Here is a 15744-nt window from a genome sequence, read left to right as displayed (position 1 = left end):
AAATTCCATGGGTGATTTTATTGAAAAACATTAGATGACAGAATCATTTTAGTCTTTTGGGGGAGGTAAGGGGTACCTTAAATGTAATAGTACTTTTAAAGGAAGTATTTTTTTCACTCTAAAAACCCTGATACAATGTCATTAAAATAATCTTTCAAAATAAATTCACCTACTATTATAATGCAAGTAGATTTCAGTTTTGCACATTCTATTTCAATCTTTATCCGTATGCACATGTATTATTTATCTAATTGTAATGAAAATGTATATGCAACATTTGGTGATTTTATTTTTCTCATATAAAGCAAAATCTTAGCTCTACGAATAGTGCTTTAAATAAAAACAAATCATTTCACGACAAAATAAATAAAAACAAATCTAAATAAAATCTAAGTAAAAACAAATCATTCCACAATCATTCCACCCCAGCAAACATGTCCCCTTTAGTCTTTGTATATCCATATGCACAATTTAAAACGTGATGATTTGTACCTGATTTTATTTTATTAATTATGGCTGAATTTCACCGAGAGTGTGTAGACCCCCCAGAGCTTATCACCTAACATGCAAGCATTCCTTCCCAGCTGCCAGGCTACCCATATACTGCCAATATACTTAAACCTACCCAGAGCTAATTGAATGCAGAGAGGCAGAGGGCATGTGTGGACCCTTGCCTCCTTTGCAGTCCTGATGCTTTCCTCTCTGTGTTGGTGGTCCTCTCCATACTTCACTATGGGGTCCATTCTCGTTGGTGTCATTGTGAAGACTGTTTTAGAAAAATCTCTTCACTCAGAGTAAGTCATTTCATATTCCCTGTTTTCATCCGTAAGTCATCTCTCTTTCTAACAGAAGATAATGGGACTATTGCCTGAATGTGTAGATCTTTACCTTACTTCCCCTAAACATAAAGAGATTTCAAATAACTTGGCTTTAAACTAGCATACTGGCCATAGCAATTTTACGAACATAAATGCTTTAATTTTCTTTAAAAACTGATTCTTAATGCCTGCCAACACGACCCCCGGCCCTGGTAAGTTATAGGTTCACTCTTGTGCTATGTTGTTAGACTATATGACATGGATTACCTGAGTTCCAGGGTGGATTAATTGTGACTTTGAGATGTTTATAATTTCTGAGTGCTTTTAACAAGAATAAGAGTCAGTACTTATTCTGATGGCTGAAGGGTCAGATGTCTTCCTTTCAGTCAGCAGTTGAGAAAGTGCACTAGTCAAGTGAACAATTTTCTGTATCCATTTTGTGGCAGATTATCATGATTACGTGAATTTTGTAGCTTTTGAGCAGTGTATTCTGCTAACACCTTGCTGCAGTTTCCATGGCTGAGAAGTAGAAATGGTTTCTGCTTATAGTCTAGATAATAAGGCAAGTATTATCTACCTAGGAGAAAGTGGAGGCTTCAGGCTTTCAGTATGAAAACTATCTGAATATTCATGAAGTGGATGACTTTGGAACATGTACAGTATCTTTTTCCTTGAGGTTTTGAGGGTATGATTGTTTGACAGAAAACTGCCTGATAATGCATGAGGATAAGGAATAAGGTTTGGATTTCAGGGCATGTAAGTAGATATATTGATATTTCTCAGAAGGAACTGAAATCATTGAGCTACTGGACTACCACAGGAGTATTAGTGATATTTGAGATGTTAGAACCAGTATACACGAGTTAGTTGGCTTGACTGCTGGGGGTGAGGAGGGCGATAGCTCATAACATTTAGAAATACTACAAGTGCTTTCTTCTTTTTCCTTTTCCCACCCAAAATTTGACAAGTAGTGAAATGTGATAGTTCACTATAAAAATGAAAATTAGATTGCTAAGTAGAGCTTCTTCATTTGTTTAGAAGTTTCTTTGTTTATCTGGATGAAAATGATTGAATTTGATGGGTTTTCATTTTTCTTTCAGGCTCAGTTTATGAACCTCTTAAAAGCATTAATCTTCCGAGACCTGATAATGAAACTCTGTGGGATAAATTGGATCACTATTACAGAATTGGTAAGCAAAACCTGAGGAAAACATGTCCTTAGGTAGCTATGCCTTAGTTATGTTATATATATTATATGGATGATGTTCTCTCATTTGGATGTTGGGGTAGTTTCAGTGCTTAGACAGCCACATATTCCAATTGCATAAGATATGGGGACTATAAAAGGAATCTGACAAGTCATATCTGTCCCTTGAATCATTTTGAAACTGTCACCAGTGTCCTCTGTGTCCTCTTAGCCTTCCTAAATATTACCAGAATCGAGAACTAGAGGCTGTCTCTTGAATAATTCTTACACAAAGATTTTGTAGGAGTATTCCTTTCTTATTTACCTATACATGGTTCCTATGTAGTCCTGAACATTTTCTATCAATTTCTAATTCATTGAGGTTCAAAAGGTAATCTCAGGTTACTGTTACTGATATCAGGTCCCTGTTTTTTTGGTTGCTGTTTTGTTTTTGTCAGGATCAACCTGACAAATTTTGTTACTTAATGTGAGCAAGCAACTTTGAGATATGTATGTATTTAGGAGGCTCCTCTTTGTTCATCAGACCGTAAGTTGGAAACGCCTATTAATTTTTTTTGTCAGTTTGCTTCTTGTGCCATTTATGTGGCCTAGTATGTCAAATATAAAATTTGATTTATTTGTCTCACTAAGGAGAAGGATTTTTTTGTGTCAGTATCATGTAAACCTTATTTCAACTTATTTTGGTCAAGATTCTGGTATATATTCTTATGTTGCCCACTTATTATCTTTGTAGCCATAACTAGCTAAAGAGATTAAACTGCCTCTTAAAAGAAATGTCTGTTCTTTACTTTGGACTATGAGGACCAGTTTTTTACTCTGCGAAAAATAATAAATACCCTGGTATTCTGAAAGAAATGATAATGTCAGTTTAGTCTGAAAAAAGAAAAAGAAATTTAAGTCTTTAATCTCTGTGATGGACCAGAGTACTTTAGACCTTCGAAAAACTGTCCTAAAGTAGTTGACATATGCCAATCTAGATTAGAGTAACTTAATTTATTTTGTGGAAAAACATTACTCATCCATTTATAGTTAGACAGGAATAAAATAGCTTTTAGGAAATGTAATTTTAGTGTGTTTATTTTTCTATTTTAGGACTGTTTTATAAAAGGTAGTAGAGTTTGCTTTCTGTATCTGCAGATGCAGAACCTGCAGATAAGGAGGGCCTACTGTATTAGCCATTTTAGATAAGGGACTTGAGTGTCTGAGGATTTTCGCATGCATGGTGGGTCCTGGAACCATCCCTGTGCATACTGAGGGACAACTGGAAAACACTGATTTCAGACTTCTTTGACTTAAGTTGAATGTTCACAAAATAATTATTCGCTTGCCGTTTTCATGTCATATAAAGATGGGATTCAGTTTTAAAATGTTAAACATATCACTAATATAATATGTAAAATGAATACATTGCTCTTCAGGTACAAATTAGTCATCAGTGAAAAACAGGATTCTGGCCTGTTTGGGGTTGAGTTAGCTTTGGATTTAGCAAATGTATACAACTCTTTGTTGTATATTTGCTTTATTTTTCCCTATTGAACTTATTTTTGAAAATATACTTAGTTTTTTGGTTAATCTTTTTTTTCTGTATCTGATGTTGCCTTATAACACTTGCTGACATAAAGAAGGATGTGCTGAAGGCTTTTTAAATGCCAGTTAGCCGAGTTCTTTCTTCAAAAGTGGAAAGACCCCTTCATGCAAGGTGGATCCCTACTTAAGCTGCAGTTACTTACCCGGAGTTGTTTCTACATCTTCAAAAGTTTTATACTACAGCTAAGTTTAGAAACAACAAAATTGTAGGATGAGGAAACCAAAGAAGTTTACGACCTTCAGCTCAAGGGAAATGGATGGCTTTACAATTCATTCTTTTTCTTGTTTTCAATTTCAGTCAAGTCAACATTGCTGCTGTATCAAAGTCCAACCACAGGTCTCTTTCCCACAAAAACATGTGGCGATGATCAGAAGGCCAAGATCCATGACAGTCTATACTGCGCTGCTGGGGCCTGGGCTTTGGCTCTTGCATACAGGTAAGCTGGTGTGTCTTTTACTAGTAACTCCAAGTCTAGGTAATAGGGTTTTGTAACCCCAAGACAAATTGGCAGCTATCTTTTGGCTCTGCTGCTGAGTCACTGTGTTACCTGCAACTGCTCACATCTCCTTTTAGGACTCTAAACCCTTCAATTTTCCTAAGGATTTACATGAGACAAGTTCTAACATTTTATGACTTTGTGACCAAAATTTCTCATCTCTAGGTTTGTAAATCATCATTAGTCTTTGACAGAATGGATTGCCCATTCTCGTTGAGTTGATTGGTTTCAATCACAGAGGAAATTGATGGTGATTGAATTTTACAGATGATAAAACTAGGGCCTAGAGTAGTTAACAGATTTGTTCAAAATTGCACTACTAGTTAATGACAGAGCCAGGGCCGGGACTCTTCTCCTTCCTTCTCCCAGTTTAGTGTTTTTCTTACTATACTTCTTTGGGGTATCACTTAATAATCTGGTTGTAAGTCAAATAATTATTTCATAAAGTAAAAGAAAAATAAATCTTTTCACAATACAAAAGTTCTCCTTACTTCATTTATTTCATTATATATGGAAAGCATCTGTTGTGGGTCCTGACACATTGTCAATAGTGATACATTTTAACCGTTACAAAAATGAGGTTTCTGAATATTAATTTTCTGAAGGTGATACATGCATGTACTTCTGATTTGAAAATTGTATCTTTCACATGAACACGATTCCTCTGTCTTAAATCATTGATGTGTTGCACTTGTAAAGAAAATCAAATAGTGAGATAATATAAAGGCAGTCACCTTCAGCACTTGTTTGCTAATGTCACTACCAGCATTTTTTACCGTATTCTATGTAAGCACAATGTAACTTCATTAAATGTCTAGCAACTACTAGTCTTAGGACCAGTAGCACCTTAACCAAGTAGTCAAACCAGTAATGCGACAGACTGACATTAGGTGCCTCCTGATGTGGCACATTACCCATATCGACTTCTTACCAAAATGTGTAAATGGCTCTATCTGTAAATAAACAATCAGACAAAGCCAGATTGTGACTACTTGTAAGGCAACTTGCCTGAGCTCTTAAAAAATGTAGTAATCATAGAAGATTAGAAAATAGGTGTGAAGATGGCTAGATTATGAGAACTACATGCAATGCGTGAACCTTGATTGAATCACGCATTAAAAAAGTGTAAAGTGGGCTCCCCTGGTGGCGCAGTGGTTAAGAGCCTGCCTGCTGATGCAGGGGACACGGGTTCGTGCCCCGGTCCGGGAAGATCCCATGTGCCGCAGAGCGGCTGGGCCCATGAGCCATGGCCGCTGAGCCTGCGCGTCCGGAGCCTGTGCTCCGCAACGGGAGAGGCCACAACAGTGAGAGGCCCGCGTACTGCAAAAAAAAAAAAAAAAAAAAAAAAAAAAGTGTAAAGTATATTTTGGGGATAATTGGATTATATTTGATATACACTATATATTAGACATTACAGTATCAATTCATTGGGTATGATAATGATATTATGGTTATGTAGGAGAATGTCCTTGTTTTTAGGAGATACTTCTGAAATATGTGTGGGTAATGGTACTTCAAATACTGCAGAAAATAGAGAATGCAAGCTAATTTTAACAACTGGTGAATCCAGGTGAAGAGTAGTTGTAGCATTCTTTTAGCTTTTCTATAGATTTGAAATTTTTGTAAATAAAATGTTGGGGGAAAATCACTTTAAAAAAACAAGAGTACAGGCCTTTTCCCAGGAGGCTTCAAACATCTGATAGAGAATTTAAAATCTTTTCTTTGCTGGCGACACTATCTATGTACTAACTCCCTGGATAATTTATCTTCTTACGTAGTTAAAGTAGCAGATTTTTTGTTTTACTAGCAAGCAAAATGTGTTCTATTTGGAGAAATGCAAGGGTCCTTACCACAAAATTACTATGAAGCCCTTTTTACTTTCACAATATTATGTTGTGATAGTTTGTTTAGAGAATCCCCATGTTGTAAAATTAGTAGAATTTTGTTTCCAGTTCTGCTTGTAAATGCTAATGAAATCATATAGATTATATTAGGAAGAATTGCTCAAAAATTAAGCTGTCAGTATTTTCTCTTCAGGAATTTATATCAATCTCTTATTGGTAATGAATGCATAATATAAAGTTATTAATTTTTGAAAATGGAAGTAATTTAATTTTTCTAATTGTATTAGTTTTCAATCAGTCTTGTCAACAATCCCTTGAAACCTCACTTCTGTTTGAATTTGCGTGTGTGTGCATGTGTACTGAGGACTTAAAAGGATTATTTTATGCACATTTATATTTCATATACATTAGGAGTATAATTTGATGTTATTTAATTAAATAATTGGATAAAGTCAAGAGACAATGAAGTAACTTATTTGCAAAAATACACTTTGAAATAGTTTTCCTTAAATGTAATATTACAGTTTCACTTTATAATTTTGTTTTATTTTAGAGGAGGGAAGAAATACTTACTAAAATGTTTGACTTTTTAAAATGTCATTTACATATAAAGTTGTAGTCCTAAATATGCCATTGTTTAAAATTATAATTATATTACACTATATCTATATTACACTATGTATAATTATATTACATTACATTATATTATAATTGTATGTGAATATAATTATAATTAATATAAATAAAATTTTATATTTTATATAATTATAACCATTATAATTATTTTATAAATAATTATATTGATTTACATGGTTTAGGTTAAAACTGTTCCTGAACCTAGCCAATTATACAAAATCTGTTAAAAGAAAGTTGAACCTATACTTTATGCCATACTAAATAGTATCATGTAGGGTTTTCACATTTTTTGTTCTTTCTAATATAACTTCTAGAAAAAAACATGACTTTAAATTAGGGTTTAAATATGGAATTTAGTTTACTTTTTATATTTGAGAAGAGTAAGTAATTTTTTTAAAAAGAGTATTGACTTGAAAAAGTACTTTCAGACTGTTTAAATGTGCATATATTAGAAATACAAAAACTCAAGGCATATGGGGAGGGGGAAGGGTAAGCTGTGACAAAGCGAAAGAGAGGCATGGACATATATACACTACCAAACGTAAGGTAGATAGATAGTGGGAAGCAGCCGCAGAGCACAGGGAGATCAGCTTCGTGCTTTGTGACCGCCTGGAGGGGCGGGATGGGGAGGGTGGGAGGGAGGGAGATGCATGAGGGAAGGGATGTGGGAACAGATGTATATGTATGACTGATTCACTTTGTTATAGAGCAGAAACTAATAAAAAAAAATAAAAAGAAATAATAAAAAAAAAACCTCAAGGCAGACAAGATACCTTGCAGTACTTGGGAGCTACTCCCTTGCAGTAAGGGAGAGAGAGGATGCCTTCATGCAAGAAGTTAGCCAGTTCCCTCCCTTGTCAGATTTATTGCTATTTTAGGAACTGAATATAACAGGTGGCCCTAGCTTAGTGCTAGTAAACAGTCAAGTCGCATGACCAAACAGTATTCTTATTTTTTTTTCCTTGAAGTTTGGCTGTGTGGAAATAATGCACCAATGATAGGATTCAAGTGTTTAGTTTCTTCACTAGTTATATAAGTATGGAATTCTGGTTCAGATATAAACTCAAGACTTCATATGGTAGAAATATCTGATCAACATCTCCACATAGCTTGTGATCAATATATTGACTAAAGTTAAATTTAAAGTTATTTATCTGTTTTTTAAAATTAAAAGTATTATTGAGGTCATATTAAAACTTGAATGTGCATCCACAGAGCTGGCTAAAGAGAGTAGAATATTGCCAGTTCCTTATAGAAAATAGAGGAGTTATTTTGGATCACTAGGTTCATTTTACCTCTTAGGAAAGGGAATAGATATATACTAATTGCCTAAATGTTTTTACTCAAATGCAACTGTTCTTTTATTTTCTAAGTCAGAAGAGAAATATTCTTCTGGTTACCACTATTATTTGCAGAACAAAGGAGAAACATGAAAGCTTCATTGAAATAGGATTCCTTATTGCAGCTGAATTATTCTGGAATATTTTAGTCGTGGTTTAATGTATGTGGAAATTAGGGGCAGATAATTATTTTAAAGGCAATTTTAGAAAAACTTGACTTTTTTTTTTCCTGAATTATTTCTTTGTTTTAAGGTGAGGTGGGAATTATATACAGAACATTTCTTTGAGCTCATTATACTCCAGATGTGCTGTTTCCTTCATTTATCAGTGCCCCGTCCACTGTTATCCGCACCATAATTTGCTTTTATTAACACTTGGCTCTGACATCAGGGGGAAAATAGATCACAGAGCAGAATCATACTAGTTTTACTTTATCGCCTGCATATGAAAGGAGGAATGATGTTCTAATGACAAATAACTTACTCTTTACTGACATTCACTGTCCTATGTTAAAATGATCATCCTTGTTTCCATTACTGGTATGTGAGATCTGTAATTGAAAGAGGAGGTAATTATAGTATACTTTAAAATAAGGAGACAGGTGATGTTTTTTATCAAGTGAGGATGATGGCCAGATGTTTTAGTTAAGATTTAGTAAAACCATGAATAAACTGCTTCTATTTTTTTCATTGGTGGGTAACTCTCATTCCTCTTTTTTGAAGGCCACTGATCAATAATAAAGGAACTTAAAGACAGAAGGACATCTCAACCTAGTTTAACAGTTAGGTGTTAGCTGTTTTTTTTCTTTTTAAAAGCAAGAGATATAAACTGTGGTCAATTGTTTTTAAACTAAGACCTAAGAATATAAAACTTTATGCCCCAAATGCATCATGTATCATACTGGATGCATGTTTTAGCTGAAGGCATTCCTGACTGAAGTGCCTGGCCTGGCATTATTAAACACATGGCAGAACAAAGAAGACATGTGCCTACCTTAATCTACACGTCCTTGAATCCAAGTGGCCATTGCATAACCTAAAGTGATTGATATTTAAAATTGCCTCTACTATGTAACAGTGAATTAAAAAAATCTTTTGGTGGATTTTTCCAATATAGAAATATCCTTTAAAGTTTCAGCCAAGTCAGTGTTGAAAATATTATATACTATTTTTAAAGCAATTGGCTTACTTCCTTAAAAGAAGGAGAAATTTGCGCGTTTCATCATGGGATTTTTTTTTTCCCAGCATTTCTACATCTGCTGGGAAATTGCAGTTTCACTGTTACAGAATTAGTAGATGTAGCCAGAACATAGGATTAGCTAGCTAGATAGTTAAATACTTAATTATCAAAAGCTCTGCTTCCTTTTCAAATGCATTTTCAATTTGTCTCATGAGTTATCTCTCTCACCCAGGCGCATTGATGATGACAAGGGAAGGACCCATGAGCTGGAGCACTCGGCTATAAAATGTATGAGAGGAATTCTCTACTGCTATATGCGTCAGGCCGATAAGGTAAAAACACTAGAGTGTGCACTGAAATTCTCACATCATTCTGAGGCATTAATTTAACCAATATAGCAATAGCATTTTCTGAAGAAGAATGTACTTTCAAAAGGTAAAGCCACGTCCTAGGGCAGTCTAGATAGGTTAAAACAGCTCTGCCTTCCCAGTCCAGGGTTTTGAAATACTGAAATTGAAGAAATACCTTAAGCGAGATTGATTGAGAACTGTTATCTGGGCTTGAATTTGTTTGTATTTTGCATCTGGTGTTTGTTTGATAAATACTCAGTTTCTCAGGAACCTCACGATATCCATAATTCTAACCAATATTGTATTACTTAAGAAAATCCTTATCAAAATTCCTTTTGGACATGTGAGTACTCTGGCTTAAGTGAGCTTTAGTTTAAGACTATAATAACTTCATTCATTTACATGTAAAGAGGGCAGGAATTATAGGCTTAGAAAACAGCAAACTTTATAGGGTTATTTTGGAAATTAAAGAAATAATATGCATAATAAAACTTTTTAAACTGTAAAGCTCTATACAAATATAATGTGATATTCCCCCTACTTACCTACACCTCTGTGTTTCCAGGTCCTAATATAGTAAGCATCCATATATTGAATATTTACCTCAGTGTGTCATGGTTCCCCAAGACCACTCCCAGGTTTGATGATTCATTAGCAAAGATGCACTTCAGTAATTAATGAAGGCAATTTTGATCACTTCATGTTTTGTATATCTCTATCATATGAATACTATATTGTTTTTGTGATAGCACATTTTTTAAGCCCTGTATCTGAAGTCAAAATGAGAAAAAAAAAAAACACTTATATTCTGTCACCAGAAAATGGCAACCAAACAATGTTAGTTTGCAGAGAAAGTAAATTTATCCACAGCTGATAATAAGAGATATATGAAAAACCTGTAATCTGTCTTCTGAGATTTGACTTTGCAAATCATTATTATAAAGGTTTTTCAATGCTTGAAATAAAGTATTATGTCATATTGACATATTTGAATTAAACTTGTATGTCATATAGATTGAAGTAAGTGTGATTTAAGTTATTTTTTCTTATGTGAGAAGTTTACTGTTTATTTCACATTTATCATTTCGTGAATGCTTTATGTCTATGAATTCACCTTTTCTCTCAAGGAAACATTGTGAGAGCCATGAATTTCGTATGTTTGCTAACCAGGCTGACGGACTTAAATTATAATTGTTTACCAAAAGGAAGAAAATGATGTAATATAAATTTTTTTCTTTGTGACTTGTTTAACCAATTGTTAATGTCCTTTTCTAAATATTATTCAACTTTCCTAACCAGTATTCACAATTATGTTTTCTTTTGAATACACTTGAATGTGACTTCAGCTGTCTTGAATTCCTTAAATTACAAAGGATTATCATTTTTTGCCTTATGTAGGTATGATGGTAGACCATTAAAATAAGTGTGAGTTGTAAGAAGGTGTAGGTCACATTAGGATTAGGTATTTCTGCATACTACAAAATGTAGGATTTTACAAATTTTAAAACATTTTCATTGTTATAATCTTTCTTGAGTCCCATAACCTTTAGAGTCAGCATGGAGGATATTACTGTAATCCATATACGACTCAGTTGGAATGAACCATGCACCCAGCTCAGTGCGTCCCACCATACCTTCACCTCTTATTGGTGCTCACCATTTCCTTAATGACTCCATAGCAGTAGAGACTGTTACCATATTTTTATTTTTTTAATTGCATTTTATTTATTTATTTTTTGAATTTTATTTTTTTTATGCAGCAGGTGCTTACTAGTTGTCTATTTTATATATATTAGTGTATATATGTCAATCCCAATCTCCCAATTCATCCCACTACCCCCACCCCCAGTTACCATATTTTTAAATATGAAATTATATCTTTTGGCCTTCACTTAAAACTAAAGTAAAACATATTTGTAGTGTTCAAGTGCTCTTTGACCTTAAGGCTCATCTTCTGAAGTAAAATCATGACTTCGAAAGTCTAAGGCTCTCCACTTTTGTTGCTTCTCATTGTAAAGCATGCTTCCTGACATATTTTCTAATAATACTACCTAAAGGAGATATTTTAATTTATTATGAATTTGAGTGAATAGAGTTTTCCTTGATTTGAAGAATGTAGGGCAATCTGATTTCTATTATTGGCTTGCTGCTTGTATTAATTTCTACTTACTAACATTAGGTTGTTTTTTACCTTTAAATGTTCATATACCTATTTTTATTAACACTTCTTAAGGAGAAGCATTCAGATTTCAAAATTGATTCAGTCTGCAGTTAGTAGTTCAGCGGGCAGGGATTTGCTTTACAATAGGCTATGAATGTTGCTGTCTCTACCTCCTTCAAAAATTTATTTGTTTAAAATGCTACCAAGTAGTTTCTAATTCATGAGAAATCATTAAACTTTTATAAAGTTTATTTTTCCAGGATTCCCTTATGAGATGATTTTTCCCACCTAAGTGCATATTTTAAGTCTATAAATTAAGAATGGATGACAGCATACTCAGTACCTTTTCCTGAATGATAAACTGCTTATTCACAATGATTAAAGTTTTCAGGAAAAGTCTAAATAAAATACAAGAAGAAAAAACATTATTCTAGATTTTTTTAATCTAGAAAATTTTACTTTAATTATTCTTTATTTTTACTTGCCAAATGCCAGATATCATACAATACTAATTGATGTCCTCTTGAGTTTGACTGCTTTCAAGAGCACCTTTTGTCTATATTTTACATACAGTATGCCCCATTAATTGTCAAAGCTTATAGAGTTTGGGTCTTTTTTTTTTCTGAAATTTTAAATTATTTGTCTTTAACAGCTTTAAGACTCAAAGCATAATTATATAATTCCCCACTTGAGCATCTTTAATCATTTAGTAATTGCTTTTCCCCTGACACAGTGATTGAATGAATATAAATTCTCATGCTGGGTACTTGTGTGTCTTGAAGACAAATGACAAACACTGCCTTGTCAACTGCAGCAATCACTTTATTAAACTAAGAAAACCTTATCCATCTAGATCCTTATCAAGTGGGCAAAATGTATTTTGTTTTAATTTAACCACATTTTTGTCTATGAGCCCAGAATAATGTTCCACACTTTGAGATAATAGTCATGGTACTGTGAAAGTAGTGACCACAATGATTTCTATTTGTGTAGTCTAAGACAGGAGTCCCCAGCCCCTGGCCCGTGGATGGGTACTGGTCTGTGGCCTGTTAGGAACTGGGCGGTACAGTAGGAGGTGAGCAGTGGGCGAGCGATTGAAGCTTCATCTGCCGCTCCCCATCAGTCTCATTACCACCTGAACCATCAACCCCCCACCCCCCCACCAGTGGGTCAGTGGAAAAATTGTCTTCCATGAAACCAGTCCCTGGTTGGGGACTGCTGGTCTAAGACTATTGCCAGCAGTTTCAGATACTGAGAAGGGGTAGCCTTCTCACCTTCTCTGAGTTAACACTGGATAGCTTGGTCACTACATAGATAGAGGGTGTACATCCCTACCTTTACCCTCACTCTCTCATTTCTGATTATCTTTTGATAGGTCCTGACTTCTGTTGATTTCAACCATAGGGAGAGCTTATTTGTTTGTGCAGGGCTCTTGGGGGTGCAAAGGTGTGTTAGCCCTGTAGCACAGTACTGTCAAATAAATTTTCTGTGATGGTCTAAATATTCTCTGTTACTGTGTTGAACAGTTACAGAAGTCACTAGTCACATGTGGCTGTTGAATACTTGATGTGGGGCCAGTGTAACTGAAGGACTGAATTTCTAAATTTTATATAATTGTAATTTAATTTAATTAGTCACATGTAGCTAGTGGCTACCATATTGGATAGTGTGACTTCTAGAAGCTTGTAAGATAGTGGGAGATACAGACAACTAATAAAAATAAAAGACTGGAGAAACAACTGAGGGATAAGCACCCTGATGTAGGAGTCCAGAGGAAGGAATTTTAGTTGGGGTTCAGAAGGGACTTTATAAAAGAAGGTTTTGTGGGGTTTTTTGAGATAAGACTTTAAGGATGGAGAAGAAATTTGAAGGTAGAGAAGAGAATATGTTTCTATGTGGTTCCTTAGCCAAGTGAAACAAGACAAGATCATGAATACCCAGATACCATCAAAGAGAGAAGAAAGTCATTGCCTTACATAGAGCTATGTGTCATTCTATTCATTCTCTGTTCCTATTCATCTCATACTTCCAGGAACTAGTACTTGGCATACTTGGCATATAACTGGTCAGTAAATGTTTGCCAAATTGAATTACTATCTGTTTGTCCTTGGAGTTTGTCTTTTTGTCATTTAGTAATTACTTAGTATTCTAAAATGGTTAAATTTTTTGTTTAGTTAATAAGTAAAGGTGTGGCCTATATTCGCTTGGAATTGGTGCCTTAGTAATGAGAGTATGTGTGGCAAAAGAAATGAAAACACGTTGACAAGAGCATGGGTTACAATTTGTGATCCTTGGAGAAAGAAAATTAGAATGAAAATTAGAATGAATTAGAATGTCGCCTGAAGCACTCTTTCATTGAGTGTCATGTAAGCATTTCCAAATAGCAGTACAGTGGGATACAATCCCTGAAATCCTGTCCCACAGAGTAAACCGTTATTTGACTCTAAAATAGGATGCAAAACATTACAAAAGCCAATGTTACTACATTAACAAGCTCCCTATTACACTTGAGTTGCTATGTTTGTGAAATATCAATTATTTAACAATCGTGTTAACTGTTAAATTACTAGTTATGAGTTGTCTGTGTTTTGTTTCTTTAGAAAAAGTAATAACATTTCTGCTTTTTTCTATCCTCTGTCTATAAGCTGTTGCTTTCCCCATTAAAAAATGTCTTGAAAAATGATTTATAATCTCTGATCTTGGATGAGAATGTGAATTAGTAGCATTATTCAAATTTTATATTTGATTCTAGGTCCAGCAGTTTAAGCAGGATCCACGCCCGACAACATGTCTTCACTCTATTTTCAACGTACATACAGGAGATGAGATTCTCTCCTGTGAGGAATATGGTCATCTTCAGGTAAAAAGAGAAGATTACAATTTTCTTCTCCATTTATACTCTACATCATAGAAGATTTGAGGCTATTTACAATTTTTAAAAAGTAGATTTCATAAATTGTTCAAAACAGTAGTAGAAAATCAACCATGAATAAAAAAAAAATCAACCATGAAATGAAGAAATCCCACCAGGACTGAATTAGGTATTGTGATTGAATGTTAAATTTGACTGAGTTCTTGGTCCAAAAGCAAAAAGGGTAGGTGGATAGATTATAATATTATTACTATCTAGAAGAAGGAATCCTACAGCTCTTTCAGTGACAAAAGCTTGTTCTTATTACCAAATTTAGAGGAATTTCGATATTTAGGAACTAGGGAATAAAAGACAGTTAGCAGTAATATAACAGCAAATCAGAAGTTTTTGTTACATGACAGTTCATTTTTTAATATATCAACCTTCAATAAAGCTAAAAACATACCACTAAAATGTAATTCCAAAGGCATTTCTGGAGTCTATAATTTTATCTTACATACTATATTAAATTTTGTATATAAATGTTATATGTTAAGAATACACCATAAGACTTTGTTTTGTTTTCACTTTTTCTCTCACATCTGTGTACTCCTTTTAGCAGGACATCCTATTGCCTTGTTTCTAGGATACAAATATTATATATGCTGTTTATCTTTAATGGATTTTCTTCCTGTTCATCATTTGATTCTGCAGTCTTTAGGATAGAATACTTATTATTCATATATTCCTTACTAAAATAAGAGTATCTCCTTTGTATAGTTCCTCTCTCTAGAGATCTGAAATGTATTACTTTAGTATGACTCCTCCAAACACAGAAAGTTGTGTCCCCATTTCTAGGCAGCAGAAACTCTTACACTTATTTGTAACCTGTTCCTTGGAGATTTAGTGTTACATGAATATGTAGCTGCTCAACCTTCTCCTTGTAATTATCACCTAATTAGGCTTTCTGTACCTTTTGCTTTGACAAATATGTTTACTATTGACATAGGGTTTTCAGAAGATAGTGGCTTATTTATTTTTGTAGCTCAGAATTTAAGCCCAGTGCCTGGCACACGGTAGCTTTCAAATAAATGCTGGCCAACCTGTTATTTGGTAGTCCCTGTACAATTTACCACTTACTGTTATTTTCTCACAGAAGCCTCCTGAAAGTCAGAGCAGTGAGCTCTTTGAGGTGTTGTTGTAAGTGGCTGTCAATAGTAATGAAATTTCTTTGAGGTCATTTCTGACAGGCCAGTGTCAGTGCTCTAAGAAAA

At 34.2% G+C, this 15744-nt stretch overlaps 1 protein-coding gene across 2 annotated transcripts in view; it reads left to right on the top strand.

Moving 5' to 3' along the window:
* PHKB (phosphorylase kinase regulatory subunit beta) overlaps nucleotides 1-15744 on the top strand; it is a gene marked incomplete at its 5' end in the record, with an annotated part of 202564 nt that overhangs the window by 46652 nt on the left and 140168 nt on the right. For both annotated transcript variants that reach the window (XM_079724408.1, XM_079724409.1), the window contains 4 exons: nucleotides 1919-2008; nucleotides 3911-4049; nucleotides 9341-9440; nucleotides 14372-14479. In XM_079724408.1, the coding sequence (XP_079580534.1) occupies nucleotides 1919-2008; nucleotides 3911-4049; nucleotides 9341-9440; nucleotides 14372-14479 (437 nt within the window). The remainder of the gene's footprint in view (nucleotides 1-1918; nucleotides 2009-3910; nucleotides 4050-9340; nucleotides 9441-14371; nucleotides 14480-15744) is intronic.

This window comes from Hyperoodon ampullatus, assembly GCF_949752795.1.
Source record: "Hyperoodon ampullatus genome assembly, chromosome: 18".
Classification (NCBI taxonomy): domain Eukaryota; kingdom Metazoa; phylum Chordata; class Mammalia; order Artiodactyla; family Ziphiidae; genus Hyperoodon; species Hyperoodon ampullatus.
The sequence above is the reverse complement of the archived record's forward strand: the minus strand, read 5'-3'. Positions and strand labels throughout refer to the sequence as shown.